The 18,951-nt window shown below is 38.0% G+C and overlaps 1 protein-coding gene across 6 annotated transcripts in view; it reads left to right on the plus strand.

Moving 5' to 3' along the window:
- CLSTN2 (calsyntenin 2) overlaps positions 1-18,951 on the plus strand; it is a 405,855-nt gene that overhangs the window by 93,108 nt on the left and 293,796 nt on the right. Inside the window, exon 2 of one of the 6 annotated variants that reach the window (XM_069024915.1) lies at positions 6,515-6,634. The exons of the other annotated variants lie outside the window; for them this stretch is intronic. Coding sequence (XP_068881016.1) covers position 6,634 — 1 coding nt within the window. The 5' untranslated portion in view covers positions 6,515-6,633. The remainder of the gene's footprint in view (positions 1-6,514; positions 6,635-18,951) is intronic. 6 annotated transcript variants of the gene reach the window in all.

The raw sequence follows: 18,951 nt of genomic DNA on the forward strand, positions 1-18,951 counted from the left end.
AAACCAAAACCAACTGCCCTCCACCCCCACTCCTTTTTCCCACATTTTTGAAGATGGGGAGAAGGATTACAGGAACAGTTCTGGTTCTCGCTTTTCACTCAGTAGAAAATAACAATTTCTTTCACTAAATATGTCCAGGCTGCAAAAATAATTTACTCTCAATAGAAAGGGTGACACCCCCCGCCCCCCCCCCAAAACCCCCCAAAAACAAAACAAACAAAAAAACCCCAAAAAACAACCCTCTAAAGTTTTCCAAGGAAAAAGAATATGAGGTAACATCAGAATGTTTAGGAGGTGGTTAGTTAGAGAACTTAATGTGTGTATTAAATATGCACATGCAATTTGTTATCTTTGTAGCAGGTTGTTGACACTGAGATCTCTATCATAGGGTCCAATAAAAATCACCATTTTGGACAGAAAAATGTTTTCTTTTTAAGTATTTTCAGATAGTTTTTTCAATAAGACAGAAGTGCACTCTCTGGATTAATGTAGTTGTGTTAATGATGTCTGAACTGTCTCTTGTGGTCTTTAGGTATGGAAAATAGAATACACTGAAGGATAAAGTTTTTTCCCCCCCAACAAATTCAAAATTCATAGGTCCATGTGGTCATAGGCAGGGAGCAATACAACCTGCAGCACTTTTTGTTTCCACAAATCTCTGCATAAAGCTGATCTCTTAAATAATTTATTATCTTATTCTAGTATGTACTACTAAACTACTCAGTGAAGTCCTAAAAGGGCTTTCATATCCAAATTTCTTGTAAGACCCAATTAATCCACCTAAGTTTCACTGTATTTGAACTTCATCATTACCATAAACAACATTTTAGTCTTAATTTTTAAGTACAGCTGAAAGCCTCTCAGTGATCTGAATAACTAAGAATATTTGCTTCCAATTAAATTAATTACATGGGCAAAACTTGAAGTCTTAGTCATTGTGGACGTTTCCAAATCAATGGAACATTCAGTCCCACTTGGCAGGTCTATGATGTGAATACATCAGATATGACTATCAGCAGCAGAGAAAGAACTGACCCAGGGACACAGAGCCAGCATCTTCTGTGGAAGAGAAACCTTAAAGCCTGGGGGGAAGAAAGGGAAGGAAAAGCTTTGAGCACACACTAGACAGATCCTAGAGTCAGAAATTTTCTGCGTCACACTGTTTTCTTGTATTTCTTTTTATAGTAAATAATAATGAAATACTTCTTATTATCGGTTCATAGGAGACATAAAAAAAAAAAAGAGCCTTATTTTCAGCTTTGTCCAAAATACACAAGAAGTAAGGTTTGGCAAGTGCTTAGGTCAGAAGCTGGGAGGTGAAGCAACTGTGCTTTCTTTGCTGGTGCTTTCTGTAGCTCACCAATAAACCCCAATAAAGACATGTAAATGATTTCATCTTTCCCTTACTTTTCATCAATAAATGGAGTTAGGAACCTTTTTTTTCTCAGAGTGTTTTGATTGAAAAGCAGTTCATGAAAACTGACTCTTGTGTCTCACAGGATAAAAGATTTGTCTGATTATGAAGTCTGGGTGTCAAGATAATGAAATGATTCAGAGGTCTCAAAAGATAGAAGTCAGTATTTGATAACAGCTTTAGTATTCAGGTGTATTTCAGCCTAGAAGACTGACAACTATATTTAAATTATCATTATGAAGTTAGAGAATGCTTCCCAGTCATAATCATATTGTTGTCACCAATTTTAATTGCATTACTTGGAAGACTACCAAAACTGGGAACCTAAGAGCTTCCAAAGCATATTTTAATGGTAAGCAGAGTGTGTGCCACTTAAAGAACACCTTCCAAAATGTGTCTTTTGTCATCACACATTAAGTGGCTTGTGAGCAGTCAGAATTTCATCCTTGTTTTTCCCCTTTGAAGCAATTGGTTTTGAACTCTCAGGGTTGTATCTGCATCTGGAAACACCTTCTCCTGGCCAGATTGCACACAGTTTGGGTGGACCTCAGTTTTCCTTTTCCACCTTTTAATGATTTGGAGGAGTGTGTGAAAGATGATTAGCTCTCGGAGGAGTTGTCCCTTTGTTTTCATTATTTACTGCTTAACTGGAAAAAAGATACTGATGATCTGATATCCCTGTGCATCCATTAGGCATTAAAAAGTAGAGTGCAAATTACTGGTTGTATTAGGTATAGCTCAGTGTGTGTTAGAAAAAAAATTTTACTCCTAGGATTCCTGAAATTATAGTTTCATGGTACTGTTATTTAATACCCCTTAAAAATGTCAGAGGGTGGATTTTCTCATACACAGATTTTCTCTGTCAGATTGACAGGATGTTTTGGGAAAGTAATTTCAGAGGTCTAGCTTCAAGCGCAGTTCCTTTTCTTTGTGCCTTTATCCCTGGCCTCATCTTGGTCCCCATTTTGTCATAGTTGTTTCAAAGTGGTTTTTTTTTTTTTTCATTTGTTTCCAAGAAGGTTCTGCTTCCAGAAGGTGGCAGAGAGCTTGCCTGTTTCCCATAGAGTGTGTGAGTGGTGAAGCTAACACGTCATCTAGGGCAGAGAGCTTCCCTACTGTGAAATGAATAATGGCAAAATGAAAGAGAAAATACATTGTTTCCATAGCAAGATAATTGCTGGTGTCAAGTGTAGTTCCCTGTTGTCTACAGCCTGTTTTAGCAAATATGGCAAATACTCTAGTCCTGACATTGAAAATGTGTTTAATGTTGCTTAATGTTGTGTAAGTGTAATTTTAAAAGACACATTTAAAAGCCCAATAGCAGGGAGATTTGGCCTGGCTCAAACCTGTTTGTCTGTGAGGAAGACAATAAACTAAGTGTAGCTCTTCTCAGAGAACTTTTTTTTCCTTCCCTCTCTGGCATCCTTAAGAAAGAGCAGTTTGAAAATAACAGGTAGAAGGCATGTACCAAATGGGATCTTTGACTTATTTCTGGCTTTCCCAGTGATTGTGCTCAAATGGTGATTCCTCAGTCTCTCAAATATCTTATTCCTTTTGATTTATGAAGCAGAAATTAACAGGAAAAAATAATCTTTAAATCAGTTGCAATAATTTTAACAGAATAATTAGGACACAGCAACACAGTTAGGAGATACATTCCTTCCTTGAGATTCAGCTGGACAGAAGTATTGGGGTTTGGATGTTGCACTGCAAGTAGAACCTGGACCAGCTGGAGTTAATTCCAGCAGAGAACAAGGGAGATTGATAAGTCTAGAAAATGTGACTTGACAATGCTGAAACAGTTGTTGACTGAATGAAAAGGAATTGAGGAACATGGAAATGGTTTCCAGGTACATCAAAAGCTCCTGCAAAGCAGAGGATAAAATCATGTTCTCCATATTCTTTTGGGCAGGACAGAAATTAAACAGAAAGAGGAAACATTCTGGGTAGGCTTCAGGAGAAGCTGCTGTCATGATCTTCTAGTGCATTTAACTGGAGAGCTGTAAGACCAAAGTGGAACTTGGAATATTAGTGCATAAGAGGGGACCAGACTTTTTGGTAGGGAGCAGAAGGCATGCAGTGACTTCCTAACATCATCTCATGTCCTGGATTTCAAACTGCCCAGTGTGTTTCTCTTTTCCCTGGGCACTTGCAGCTGGCCAAGGCAGGGATATTGGCTTCAGCTGTCCCTTGTTCTCCTACAGTTTGACTTTTACTGGGGTCTTCACCCAGCAACCCAGTGAATGGGGGTGGGTAAGACTTAAAAAACTGGCATAAGTGCCCAACACAGATTCTAGGGTTTTGTTATAGATTTAAAGACCATCCTGGTTTATTTAAGACTTGGTACACTTCTTTTCGTTTCCACAAATGTAGGTTTTGAGTAGTACACTGGCAAGCCCATAATAAATTCTGTATTTGTACTTTTGGTATTTGCAGTTGAGGTAGAGAGGAGGGTGGGGAGGAATCTGAGTCTGTTAAACTTGAGAACTGGAGAACAGGTGAACCTAGTTTGAAAAGTAGGAGCTAAAGTAATAAGTGTAAAATGAGAAAGCAATTTGAAGAAGTGGGGAAAAGGAGCTTAATATCAAACTTGAGAAGCATTTTTTAGATTAGAAAGAAAATATTTTCTGACTAAATTTAAAGTTTGTGGTTTGATTCCTTTAGTCTTTCATCTATGAATTTAGTATGTTGTCACGATTGGGAAAGGGTGTTTGTAAAAATAAGTTAGAAGGAATTTTGCGAGAGACACTTGTGGCGTGATTTGAGGAGCTGTTAAATCTGTCACTGCACGTAGAGGCAGGATTACTTGTCTGCCACTTTGTGTTGTAATGTATCAAGTGCTTTCCGCAGCACCATACACTTCCCTGTGCTCCCAGTCAGTGCTTGCAGGAAAGCGTAGTGGGATGTCTGCTGTCTGATTTATGTAGTGAGCAGAAAATGTGGATGGAAAAGCACGTGCGTGTGTGTGCTCTGTGTTAGCTTTAAACAGAGTTACGTCTGTATCCGTATAAATGTGCCTGCGTGACTGCCTGGGGGGTGTAAGGAGTGGTACAAACCTGAAAGGAAACGTCACCATTCCTTCTGCATTCCGCGTCTCATGAGACAGCAGTGCAAGACTGGAGTGTGCCAAGATCCTGGAATGGGATGTGTGAACTTGCTGAGTGTGCTCTGATACAATTTTCAGAGTAAACCCTGCAACAGAAGGATTTTCAACAGAAAGAAAGACCCTGAGCCTTCATTTCCGTGTTGTTTGCATCTTCATGAACTCTGCTCATGTGACTTGGCTTCTTTCAAATGCCTTGTGAAAACGGGGAGTGAGAACTCCTGGTTTCAGTTTTACATTAATCGGTTACATTTTTCCACTTCAAAGTGACTATTTCTGAACTCCAAGGGTTGTATCTGTATCTGGATACACCTTCTCCTGGCCAAATTGCACACTTATAAGTGACCTCAGTTTTCTTTAATTGGGTTTTAAACACCCAACAGCTATACCGAGTTGGTGAGAGTTGTGCACCTCACAGGGGGGCTTTCAGCACAATCTACAGGATGCCTGTAATGCTTCCGTGTTTTGTTTTGTTTTATGAGCTGCAAATTTATTTTATCAAATAGGTTAACGAGTGGAATGTAACTATTTAAAATGTGTAAGTGTTGATTTCTAAAGTGCACCTGAGGACAGTTCACTCTAAATTCCTTCCAATTCTTTGCTGTGTGTATTCTAATAAGAATGGATATGATGATTGCTTATAGGTGTAGAGTAAGGGAGTGAGTTAAGAGTAAGTTGTTAAAACATGATGCATTCTAATATGACATCAAAATTCAAGTGACTTCTTGATAAAATTAGCCTAAAGGCTCTGGATGTGTGTCTCTAAATGCGTCAGTTAATTTGGTACTTGTTCTCAAAAACTGATATTAAAAAAAAAGTAAGTTTTTAAGACACATTGAATATAAGTGGGTTTTACCCCCCCTGCCCTGAAATCCTGCATTATGTGGAAGATGGATGATTCTTAAAATTTGTCTTTTAAGACATGAATTGAGTTCGTGTAAATCTCTTGTGGTGCTTGGTGGTGAAGTATGCCTGATGCTGTTGGCTTTTTGGCATAGGTTGAGTGTGTACAAGATGTTCAAGCTTGGCAGAAATTAAAGGGATTGTAAAAGTGGTTTGGGTTTTTTTGGGCCCTTGTGGGGCTCAGTATCCTCAAGATACAAGTGGAGTGTGAGTTGACTAATAGATTATTTAGGAGTATTGGGCTAGGAAAGACGATTTTTGCCTATTACCTAAAAGTAACTTTTGGAATAGAATAGAAGTATATATGCTGAATTACAATTCATTTAATGTAGCTTCTCTCTGTATTGATTTTAAAGATGGCTCTGCATGGATTTGCAGTTTCCCAGCAGTTAATGCTGTTATTTAGATGTTTGGTCTTTGTATGTGGAATCTTGACCCTCATTAAATCAATGTGAGATTTGCAGTGTATCTTGGTGGAATCAGAATTTCATCCTTTGTGTGTTTTCCTATAAATGTAAACAGTTATTTCAAAGCTTTTAATGTTGTTCTGCTAACAGTTGCCTTTATCCAAACAGGGGGAATGTTTCATTCAATCTCTTTCACCTTACAGCTTCCTGTGGTATAACTGCTTTCACTGAGTCAATAGAACAATTCTTGGTGTTTGGTTGGTGATTTTTTTTTTTTTTTTTTTTTTTTTGTTCTTTCCAAAGTGCTTTTTATTCAACTTAAAACTATTGAGTGAAGTGTTGGCCAAGATGGGTATCCTGCAGGTTTAAGTGGGGTTATTCTTCACTATGTTGTCTTTCAGAATACCTGTATTGGAGCAGTCTGTTTTGCTCATTGTCTGTATTCCAGCCCCATGATTCCTGTCTGTTACTGTTAAATGCTGTGAGTGTAGTGAAGTCAAGCAGTGCTGCACTTTCCCCAGGTTTCACTTGTACTCGTTTTGTGGAGCTGTTTTTTGTTGCCGTTTTAAATCAGACCAATCACTTGAAGTTGCATATCCCAAATGTGGATAATACTTGGCTGTTTTTCTATTAACAATTATTGAGAATGACATTTAATTTACTGCTACTTTCCTTTGCATGTCTTAGGACAATTAAAATGAGGTGGAGCACCTTTTATTTCATTTGATGAAAATTGCAAGATGTAAATATTAAGATTCTGCTTTTCGGATCAGCATTCATCTACCACTCATTTGCTAGCAGATTAGAGTAAGTAAAGTAGGTGAGAAAAATAAACTCTGCTTAATTTGGGACTGATTTCCTCATTCTTTTTGACTTGTGTAGATTCTCCTCTTACTGAAATATGCACATGATTGTCAATACTGTGTATGTGTTTATATATGTACTGCACGTGTCTCTGATCGTCATCATCTTACAAGGACTTAATGACTTTTAAGACATGTGGGAGTTTAAGGAGGAAAAAACCAAGCTTCTGAAATCAAGTGACTAAGAAAATGTAGTCTTTTATCCCCTAAAAAAAATGATAAACTCTACCTCAAATGTGAGGGAGAAGCACAAAGGTGGTGCAGGTAAATCACAAAAATTAACGGACACAAAGGAAGTAATTAATGTTTCCCTCATAACTTGGTGGGTTGTTTTTGTCTTACACCTGGCTCTTGGAAATGCAGTCAAAGTCTGACTTTAGCTGGAAAGTATTACACATCTTGCCTATATTGGGTTGCAAATTTGCAGTGACTGGGTTGAATTTCTTGGTTGTAAGAGGAGCTTGTAAAATATGGGTTGGTGGAACAAAGTTAAAATAATTTCTGAGGTCTCTCATGGTTTTCTGTTTGATAGATGATGTTGGTTTCTGAAATTTGGTTTGGAGTTAGTTTCACAAGGGCTACTAGCACAGGCCTATTTGTGACGGAATGCATTGGCAATAATGTTTGAGGTATTTCTGAAGAAACTGTACAGCAATCGTGTTTGAAGGATGATTTTCCCTTTTTCTTATGAGAGCTACTTTAAAAATTCCTGAGCTATAGCTGAACAGATGGTATTTGCCATTACTGTCAGGCTTAGATCTTAAAAGTTCCTTTTTCCTTCCTTAGTTAACAGAATTTTAAATTTGTGTTGAAAAATGAAAGCTAGAAAGATGTTAAATGTCTGATTTATACTTAACTACCTTAAAAAGTCAGCATTTTGATAGTGGTCTTTAACCCTGGCAGAGGTGGACTCAAATTCTTGATTTGGTGTCATAAAGGGAAAAGCACTGGCTACTGAAGCCAATTGTAATTGGTTTCTATCTTTTTCTTCCTCAAAAAAAGGATAAAGACTGTGTCTGTATAAATGATCAAAGTGCAATCATTTCAGTGTTTTGCTGAAGCAAAAAGCACAAGATGAGGCAGAGTTATTGAGATGAAATAATATGAAGAGAAATATTTTGAGGCTTATTTTGGGAAACTGATTTCCTTTTTTGTTTCTTCTGCACTCCTCCTTTAATGGTGGTCTTTGGTGTTGTGGGATCTGTGGGCCTATTCTAATGGCTGCAAAAATAATCAAGAAAAACATGTCTATTTTCAGTAGGCTTGTGTTACCATTCAGCTGTCCATCTAAATTTGTAGGGATTCACAAATCAAAAAGAACTGGAGCTGCTTGTGAAGATCAGCAAAAATATCTGAGAGAGAATATTTTTGGTGGAAACAACATGACCTCAAAAAAAGTCAGTCTGTTCATTGGATATTTGACTTTCTAATAATAAAAGATGTTAAGATATTTTGTCCAATATGTTCTTTTTTATATATAACTTAAATCTGTGTAGATTTGAATATAATTCTTGCAGGTTTTAAAATGTCAGTCTTGGTAAATAAATAATAATTACTTCACGCTAATTTGTAAGTTGCAAACTTCAATTTTTCTCTGCATGCTTCCAATGTTTATAAATACTTTTAAAGTCTGAATACTTGAAAGCCTTTTAAATCACTGTTGGTGCCTGCTTCTGTTGGGCATTGTGGGCTGCAGGTCTGCCCTGAGTGCAAGGTAACTCAGTGGTTATGTCTGGTAGGAAGCAGCATTTGGGGTGAATGAGGACCCAGCTGGCAACAAAATGTTCTGTGGCCAATTTCTGTGTTACGCAAATGGCTCTCCATGTTTTGTGTTTTAAAGGACACTTTCTGCAACAGAAGCACTTTGCCTTTCTGCAGGGGAGCATCCTTGGCTTGTGGAATGCACCCTGGCTGAGTGGGCAAGCAGGGAAACGTGGTGTTGGCGTGGCTGCAGCCTGCACTGGTGTCTGCAGAACGCTTCCCTGGTGCCTGGGGGTGTGCAAACATATGGACAACATGTACACAAGTGTTCAGGGAGGAGGGACTGGTGTGATGGAGAAGAGCAAGGGATAATCAAGGGCAATTCACTCCAAGAAGGGAATTGACTGTGCAACTGGAGGTGCCTTTATTTAGAAAGTACTTAATTTGAGATGTCTTAAAAGAGCTAGTTCCCTTATAAGTTCAGAGGAATATTTACTTCCCCCCGCCTCCCCCCCCCCCCCCCCTCATTTTGCAAAATACAAACTTGTCTTGTTTTCCAGTCTCAAAGAGTATATATTCTTTAATGTATCGTGGAATTTACTAGGGGGTAAATCCTAAAATGCTGTAATGTTTTTTTAAACACTCCATTTGAACATGAAGAGCTAAATCTGTGCATGGTTTAGCTTAATCTCCTTTGAAAGACTTGAAGCTGAACAATATAAATGCTTTCTGTACAAAATGAGGCTGTGTACTTATTTTGTACAACAGAGAGCATTTAGTTACAGCAAGATCAACAGAAGAGAAAAAATAGTTTGGTATTTTGATAAGCAAAATGGTTGGCAAATCAAGTTCTAAGGTTTCTAAGGCTTCAGTGCTTTCAGCACTGCAAACCCTAACAGGGAAAGGAGCTCTGAGCCACGAGCCCTCTCCAAAGATTTCTGATTGATGGGAAAGCTTTGAAATTTTGTAAACTTTTGGGTATGTGGCCTTGACTGTATTTCAGGAATCAGTTCTCATTGAGACCACAAATTCTAAAAATAAATTAGGGCAAGGGAATAAGGTCTGTTATAGAAATTTAATTATAGACCAGCTTCTGTTTCTTTGGAAGCTAATAAAACCCAATATATTTTTGCAAGACTTGCCAATATTGGCAGATTAGTGGATTTAGTGAAACCTTGAGAATAGCTGAAGGGTAAACTGGGACATAGAAGGAAAATTAATTTTAGTCTGTATTTAAGTTCACCACTTTCTATACTAAAATACGTCCTACAAAGTCCTGACTGTAGCATAATTGTAAAGGATTTTTGAGATTTTTGAGTTTATCTTTGCAAAATGTTTCCTGGGTATCTTTTTGCAGATCTTGTCTAAACCAGTTCTTTTAGGCTGACTGCACATTAGAGAATTATCTTATATTTCACAGAAGCAATTACTCTGATATAATTTATGACCTCCTGACCTTTTCACTTTCCTGCTGCAATGATTATAATGACTGTGTTGAACAAAGGAGGAAATTGAAGGCCAAATACACAGGGGAGTTGAATCACCCAGGACCTGGAGAAGTCTGGTCTAATCTGTGGAAAGGGAGCTGATTGCAGTCTTTTCCTGTGTATAATGTGCAGATCTCTTTCTCAGCTATTGTTGCATGCACAGTAGGAGAAATTTGATGATGGAGAGGCGAGGCAAGCAAGGAAATGCACAGTGGTAACTTGTAGAAAAACAGCAACAGTGGGATGCTACTTATGAATTATTTTGCATTGTTCCTGGGCAGCACTAATAGCTGTGTAAGTCCCTCCTCTCAAAGGGAGGAAAGGGATAGGAGCATGTGGGACATCATATGCTACTCTTGCTTTCCTTGCCTCATAAGAAATGTAGCACCTTCTAAGGCTCCAAAGGCTGGGGAACTGAAGGACTCTGTGGTTCCAGAAAAACAGTGTTTTTCCTGGTTGACTTGTAATACTTCAGCTGGTTTCATGTTCATTATTACAAGTTAAATTTCCATTCTCAGATCTAAATGTAAGAACTTTCTAAACTTGGCAATATTTTTGTGATGCATATCAGTTCATACAGTGAGTCTGTCAAAATTCAGCACCCTGTGATCTCTGTGAGATCTGGAAAGGAGAAAGGATATGAAATAGAACACGTATCCTTTCACTTTCTTAGGCATGTAGAAATTAACGTCTTACAAGGGAGGGCTTTGCTCCTAACTCAATGCTTGTTGTTGCAGGAAGTTGATCTGAAATGTAGAACTGATACTTTAATTTCTGTAGTAACAAGTGCTGTTACATTTGGTGTTCCCATCATTAAGTGGAACTGATTGCCACCAGCTTTGTATGACCCATCAGGGGGGTAACTTGCTGTGGCTGAACTTTGGAGTGCATGCAGCAAAACTTTGAGAGTGACTTCTGCCCTTCAAAGGGAAGGTTCTGCATAGACTTTCCAAGATACCTGGCTCAGAACAACAATTGCACCTACCTTGGGAGGCTAATGAGCTTCCCTGTGGTCCTCATAAAAAATGGACTGCTCAAATTGTGCAAGAGCTGCAGCATCATGTGCTCACACTGGTATTTTTTCTCCAAGATGTGTTTGATGGGGAGTGTACACAATCACTGCATTGCAGAAAGGGAATGGAGATGTCATTGCCAGCTCATGGACCCAAATGGGTTCTGTAGGAGTGTGACCCTGAAAAGTTGCTGCACTGTTCACTGCAGTGATGTAGCTGGAGACACTTTTGCTGCAGGGGAGCTTCCATGCAGTATTTATTTTACAAAAACTGGAGAAAAAGTGTGTGCTTGTTTTACTGGAGTAGTAGTCTGAAGTATTCTTGTATTTCAGGGGTACATCAGCTCATGTGGAAATCAATGGATTTCTCTCCTAACTATGGGAAAGTTGAATCAGTCCATGTGTGCAGACTCTTGGTAATCTGCAAGTTTGCACACAGGAATTCAGAATGTGTGAGAGAAATTGTGTTGACCATGCTTCATAGCCTTTGTACAAAGTAATGTCCCACTTTTGTGACCTGAAATAGAAATATACTAGGTAGTATGCTTGAAAACCCAACAAAGCATCTGGCATCCTGCTTCTTTGTGCTGGCAGATATTTTGGAGAAGATTTTCCAGTGATTTACAATACTTTGTCTGGGTATGTGTGTGATAAAGTGAGACTTCTGTGTGACCAGGAAAACACCTGACTGCTGCTGAGATTAATATGTTCTGTTAACACTACCGACTTTGTCTGGGCAGGAGAAAAATAAAGAGTGCTTTTGATTTTTAAATAAGTTTTCAGCAGCTGCTGTCTGGGTTAACTTGATGTTACTTATGAATTGCTGTGTATGCTGTGTTTACCATGCAGCTGCAGATGTGTTATTTTCAAATATCACTGAACATAACATTCCAAGGGAAAATTCACATCTTTTCTTCCTGGCTTTTATAGCAGGAATTACACGAGGTTTGACTATTCTTCCTCTGTATTCAGACCAGGCTTCAATGTGACCAGTACCAGTGGTTTGGGTTTCTTTTTCTTTCTTTGTCATTCATAGTGGAGATACTGACTTTGTTTTTACTATACTAAGGCTATAAACTCCTTTTACATATGCTAATAGTTCACTTTTTCTGCTATAATTCTTGAACAAACTGTCTTTTGTGAATTTGGGCTTGGTATTTCAAAAGTATCTAGGTATCAAAATCTTCTTCAACTTGTGGGAATTGTTCTGGAATGTAAACAGGTACCTTTGTATAACTAGTTCAAATTCCAGGAAAGTTCTCTGTGTTCTTTCTTTCCTTTGCCTTTATAATAAGGGCAAATAGATTTTAAATTTTTTTTGAGTTTTTAAGGTGTTAATTTTTGGATAGGATAATACTGCTGAAGTGCTTCATTTGCATAACAAATTACTAGAATGCAGTATTGATTGCTATTCATGAACACCAACATTCACTGAATAGCTTGGAAAGCTGATTAAAAGTTATAATTGCCTTTATTCCTCTTTCTCCTGTTAATGTTTCTCTTTCCCATCAAATTTTAAAGTTGGTTTTTTGTCTTCAGTTTTTAAAAATAATCTGTCTTCAGCACAGGCAAGAGACCTTTGCAGCCTGTTCTGGATTGGTCAGATGCAAAGTATGGGTAAGTAGGCTGAAGTCTCCTGGGGGCTTCTTGGTACCCTCTTTGTAAGTCAGGTAAGTTTAAAGAAAGAGTGTTTGCATATTTCATGGCCTCAAGACTAGAGTGCAAAATTTTAGTTTAAAAATTTTAGAGAACTAGAAAAGAACAAAAATGTTAATTTACTAAAAAAAAAATCATTACATATGTCAATATGGTAAATCTCTTTAAAAATCTTGCCTTGAGCAAATGGCTACTGGACCAAGTGAGGTGGTTACTACTGGTGTGCTGAAAAGTGTCTTTATTGCATTAGGTTTAGTCACTGTTTAGTTTAATTCATGTTCTGCAGTGTGCACGAGAAGATGACAAAAAACATTATATTGACCCTGTTTCTGAAGTCTTTGAGATGAATACTGTGTGAGGCTGGGACAGTGTAGTAGAAAGTCTTGCTTTTTGCTTGGGGCTCAGATTTTCCCAGTGTCTCTGGAAAATGCTGTTTAGCACACCCAGACCTTTTGACCTTTTCTTTTTCTCAAGGTGCTGGCAACCTGGGCAGGTTATCAACTTAACTGCAAGTTCTTGCAGTCAGGGAGATAATTCTTGAATCTGGAGTTCAGAGAAACTCAGCAAAGTATTTTGCACAGGACACCACTGTTCTCATTCCTAACTCGTGCCAGTGAATTTTTGATTGCATCCTATGAGAAATATTTAATATTGTGGAGCAATTGGTAAGGATATTAAAACTAAATGGAATTTATTTAAATAGCTTTTTCAGGTAGAAAAAATATTATTAAAAGACTAAGACGGCAGTTGATTTGCTCAATACTCTGAGCATAAGATGCATACTATTTGATGGGCAGGGCTGTTTCTCAGCATGGTGGTTCTGAAGAGAAGATGCATTTTAAAGTCTCATCACCAATACATCTGAATGCAGCTGATAACAGGATAAAGTTCATTGTATGTGCTTTTTGCAGTTCCTTGTGTTGTACTCAAACTTCTCATTCAAAATTTGTGCCAGCAACTGAGGGAAATTACTTAGTCCAAGGTTAGGCTTATTTAGGTATCTATATTGCTGGTTAGAATTTAAATTTATTTGTCAAGTAATCTGTAAAAACTCTACCCTAAAGAAGGATTTTTCATGCTGTTAGCTCTTTTTAAATGCATTTGGAGCACTGATTCATGAAAATGTTTCCCATTTTAAATTGAGTTCTTGAAGAGAACTGTAATGTGACGTGAGCATTGAGCAGATTGTAAAAACTACTTCAAAAATATTGTGTATCCTTGCTACATGCCTTGTATTATTTATATGTACATACCCTGCATATTCTGAATAAATGATTGTAAATAAATGAGTTCAACTGTTCCATTTCCATTTTAGGAGTAGATTTTATGGATCTGTAGAGCAATTGATTGATTAGCTTTAGGCCACTGTTTCTGTGAATGAGAATGGTGCATTTGTTAACTTCTTAAATATTAATTTGTAATTTTTGCAGGCAAGACCTGTAAACAGTTGAAGCACGGAAAATACAAATATGTTTTATGCATTTCTTAATGACTTGGTGAAAAGTCATGCTTTTTGACTTAAGTTTAATTCTGTCTTTTTGTTATAGAACACTTGTGGTTTGTTCTGTAATCAGATGGCTTTTTGGGATTGATATGCATCAGATTCTAATCCCTTTATTTATGCTAGCTAATATATTTTCCTAGCTTTTTTTCTTCATTGAAGTCAACAGGGTGGCTTGTGAAGGAAGTTGGAAGTTTAGAGATCAAAACTGGGCTTTCAGTTGGGAAATCGTAGCAGTGCATATTCTGCAGATCAAGATTAGTGTCCAAGGCAGTACAAAACTATATGTTCTGTTTTTTTCAAGGAGCTTATACACTGATATTTCACAGTGAGATGACTTTTTATTAGGATTTGCCTCAGAATGGGGCACTGGAAAGAAAGAAGGCTCTGGGCTGACAGCACTCATGAAACACCACAGATTTGCTCTTCTTGCTTCCTTCTTGGCTCTGTGAGATTCCACGGACAGGATTTGGCTTGAAGTTTATTTTTCTTTGCTGCTTATTCCTCATGAAAGAGGCGTGATGCATTTTCTATTTTAAATGCTGCTCTTTGTTCACATTGAGCTACGTTCTGTGATTATCAGCCTGTCTCCTGTTCTGTGCTCCCACCTGTTCTGTGCTACCATGCCAGATCTTTCCACTTTGTGTAGCTGAGTGAGGAACAAGGTGGAGTGCAAGGAAAGCAAGCAGTGCATGCTGTCTGTATGAGCCAGAACATGTTCTTGTGAATGGGCAAAATAATCTCTGAATTCTGTCATAAACCAGCTGGGTGGTGGTGGTAGAAGCACCATTGTCATTCACATTGTCAGCTCTGCTGTTAAAGCAAATGTGAAGCAAGTACCTTGGTTTTGAGTAGTCTGCTGAAAATGTGTTTTCCACTAAAACTTAGGAAGAAAACATCTTCCACAGCCCAAATGCCCTATCCCAAAAGGTTTAGTTAGCTTGGACGTACTCAGACTACCTGGTTCTTTTCTTGATTTCAATTTTCTTTCCTCTTGCTGTCTTACAATCTGTAGCTGTCCTTAATGGCACACACTTAATTCCCTTGGAAGTGCAGTAACTCAACTGCATTTCTATCCAGGATGTGGAGACTGTGGCAGCAATACTAGCACCGTGGGCTTTTAAGTCCCAGGTTACGGTTCTTTCCATCCTTTCCCTCAGGGTTTTGTACTATTCCTGAGAAACAGTTTGCAATTTTTTCAATGCTTTGGTTGCTTGGCTTGTGGTGGGGCTTTTTTTTTTTTTTTTTTTTTTTTTTTTGTGGTTTGTTGTTTTGTTGGGTTTGGTTTTTTTTTCCCCCCTTTGCTGACTCTAGTAGCTTTTAAAGAATTCTTTTCCCCTTGCATTATGTTTTATTGAAACTGTTAGCTATGATAAAGCTGATTTATTTATTTGGTCTCCTCAAGAAGACAGTGTGTGTAGCTTGAATCCTGTCCTGGGCCAGAGCTGGCTGTTCTGTCCACCAGCACCTGGGAGTTAATGGTACCAGTTGCAGCCTTCCTGCAGTGGTCTCTAGAGCCAGTGCCTCTTCACAACCTTAGACAAAGCTGGGGCTGAAAGTTGTGTTTGCTGCCTGTTCAAGGATTTGAGCAGCACCCTGGCTTGTTGTGCTCCACGTGGTGTAAAGGATGGAGCTTCTCCTGGAGCATGTGTTTGTGCAGCTTCTGTGTTTCAGGGCTGAGGATGCTCTTGGTCTGTGTTCAGCAAAGCAAAGGGCCTCTGTCAGCTACCTCAGAGTGTCATAGCAACTGCTGGATGATGCAGCAAGGTATGTATGCTCTGTCTGTGACCAGAACTGGGAAGGAAGCTGATAATTAGGGCAATCAACAGGGCAGTCCTATGTGTGAATGATTTCCCAGGCCCTGAGAGTGGTGCATTCAGCACTGTGTTGTTTTCTCCAGGCTTATGCATCTTTCTGCTTTGCAGGATTTTTTTAGGAAGATTATTCATTAATATAAGCATCCCCACACCATCTGAGAAATGTGAGTTTTTTTGGGTTAGGCTCTGATACCAATAGTTAGACTTTGTTCCTTAAACTAAATTACAGTATGACTGTGTGTTTCAAGGATAATTGAAAAACATGGTGAATCCTGCTGGTAATGACTGATTTGTGAGTTCCAGATGCAGTGTACATCAAGCTGGCATTCTTTCATGTTTGCCTGTTATCCTCTTACAGTGTCATTAAGATGTGTGAGCCTTCGTGGCACAGCAGGGGCCCGTTTGGTGACAGGGATGCCTTGTCATTACCGAGGCAGGAATACACAGGTTACCATGCAGTGATTATGCCCTGGCTGGAAATTGTTGTTCAGGGCTTTAAAAGTATTTTTCTTAGGGTGTTGCTAGTTTTCCTATCACCCCAATTTATTTTTAAGTTTTTTCTCTGGCAAAAGCACTAAAGGAGCCTCAGAAAACAGAGATAGGAGAAAAGCTTGCAGGCTAATTTTTTTTTTTTTTCTCCCAGGCAGAACATTTGTCTCTTATCTCTGCTTTCCATTTGTGTAGGTTTTTAGTTTAGCATTTCTAGCTACTGTAAAATAAGGATGTTATTTTTAATAGGTGTGAAATTATAGATAACAATGTTTTGAAAGGGGGGAAAAAACCACCCACCAAACCCCCAAAGCAACCCTACATTGTAATACAGATGCTATTTATATTTGCATTTGGTGTATTTAGGCATAACAGCCAGACTCTTGGCCTTGATTCTGAATGAAACATAGCTTTATTTTACTTTCTTGGCTAGGGAAAGTTAAGAATTGTTTGTTTGGGTTTTTTTATTCTTCTCCTTAAAAATTCTATATGAATTAGGTTTTAGACTGCATAAAGTGTGTAACTACTCTTATTGATTTTTCTCACTAATGGAATAATGGTCATCTCTCTTCTTAGCTGGTCTCCTGAGATTCTGTAGGTCACACAGTAACATAATAAAATCAAACACAGACACATTATTTGTTAAACTATACACCATGAATAGAAAATGAGGTCTGAAGTGACTTTTTGGTCTCTCTTGTATTTTATTTTACTGCTGATTTTGTTCTTGTGGTTTTTGTGTGTTTTTTAAAATATCATGAAATATTAATAAAGAAAAAGCAGTAAGTGACAAACTACTGCTCAGATGTTATATTAGGAGTAGCTGACAGATAAAATATTAATTATAATCTAGTTGTTTGCATTCATGTACAAAAAAAAGGGAATCAGAAAAATGTCTCCAATATTTTTACCTCCCTTTGTCCTTTTGTGAAATCAAGATTAGTGGGAAACATTTCATAAGGTGAAAAAGGGGACCTAAGATGATGTGTGAGCCATTTAAGAAATAATTTCTTACATTCATTTTTTTACTTCATAAAATTCAAGGGGGAATAATAAAGCCATGAGTGTAACCACAGGGACTCCTCCTTATTTGAGAAAAGATCTCAGAACAGAATTAAGACAAAGCTTTATTTTAGTATTCATAAGAAAAAAATTTAGTCAATTAATATTTTTAATAATTTAGAAGTTTTTCCCTATCTTGGCTGTTCATTCTTGTCAAAGTGTATTATAAATATCATTTGAAGATAAATCTCTTTTAATGTGATGCAGCTTTACCTTGCAGGAGAACGGATCTCTCAGCAGCACATTCTTTTGTGGTTTCTTTGTCTAAGTCTGTGAACAGACCTTTTTTTACCTTAGATTCCAGCTCATATCACTGATTGCTCTCTTTGTAGGTTCTCCTGTGCCACTTAATGTGCATTCATTTCAAGGACGCAATGAAGAAGGCTGTGGTTGTTTTCAGACTTATACAGGGCATCTCTTTTATTCTACATCCTTTAATAGCAGCAGAATCTTTGTTCCATTTAGATAATTATTCTGAAGTCAGAATGCTACTGTTGAACTTAACTTTCATTAACTAGGAACAGATAGTACTAAACAAAAAGCCAAGGTAATTTTGAAGAACCTTCTGATACTATTAATGTAATCAAGACTGGCAGTGGTTTAACCAATGGGTGTCATATTTACATGGGCCTTCTTTTAGATGACTTTTAAAATGGTTTGATGGATTCTGGTAAGAGCTTCCTGTATTTCTGACAGTTTTCTATCAAGTCAGTGTCATCACAGTTCAAATAGCTACTCAAGAAGAGGCCTAAATTGTAACAAAAAACCAAAGTCAGTCAACTTGAACACAGTATATAATAAAAAGAGAAAGCTGCTGTTCCTCTTTCCAGTCGTTTGCCCATAGTTCCCCCTTCATTTTAGGGCCTGTAAAATGGACTAGTTTTGATTAAACTGGCTGCGGTGTGGTTTTGTTGGTTTTTTATTGCAGTCAGCAAAGAAGTTTTACTGCTGAGCAAATTAGTCATCTGCACAAGTATGAAAAAGCAAATTCAGTTAAAAAAAAAATGTACAGGCGCTAGTGCTGGGCTAGAATTAGATTCACTCTCAGACACCAGCACGAGGTAATAGGGCTGTGGTGATACTCAACAGCAATTGAATGTTTAATCAACAAGGCTTCCAGTCTGAGCATTAATATAAATGCAGTGAGAAGTCTGTTGCTTTTAAATGTAAAGATCTGAATCAAAGATTGCATTTAATCTGTGGAAAAGATGCTTTTTCTTCTGTAAAAAAGAAAAAAAAAATTACTTTGCGGAGATTCCAATTCCCTGTTTTTGCTACTTCACGTGTTTGTAGCTGTGGAACAAGAAGCTGGGGGGGTTCACACTGGTGTTGTCCCTGCTGGATGTAAAAACAATTTGTGTGGCAGAGAGGAATATGGGTCAGTACTTGTTCTCTTGGCAGTCACTGCAGGTATTCCTTGAAGAGATCCTGGACAGGTTAATTCTCGATAGCTCTCTTGCTCTCCTGGTGTCCCCGTTCCAACCCTGTTAACATGAAGCTGTACACTTGCATTGCATTTGGGGTTGCTTTCAGATG

This window comes from Aphelocoma coerulescens, chromosome 9 (genome assembly GCF_041296385.1).
Source record: "Aphelocoma coerulescens isolate FSJ_1873_10779 chromosome 9, UR_Acoe_1.0, whole genome shotgun sequence".
NCBI classification, from domain to species: Eukaryota; Metazoa; Chordata; class Aves; order Passeriformes; family Corvidae; genus Aphelocoma; species Aphelocoma coerulescens.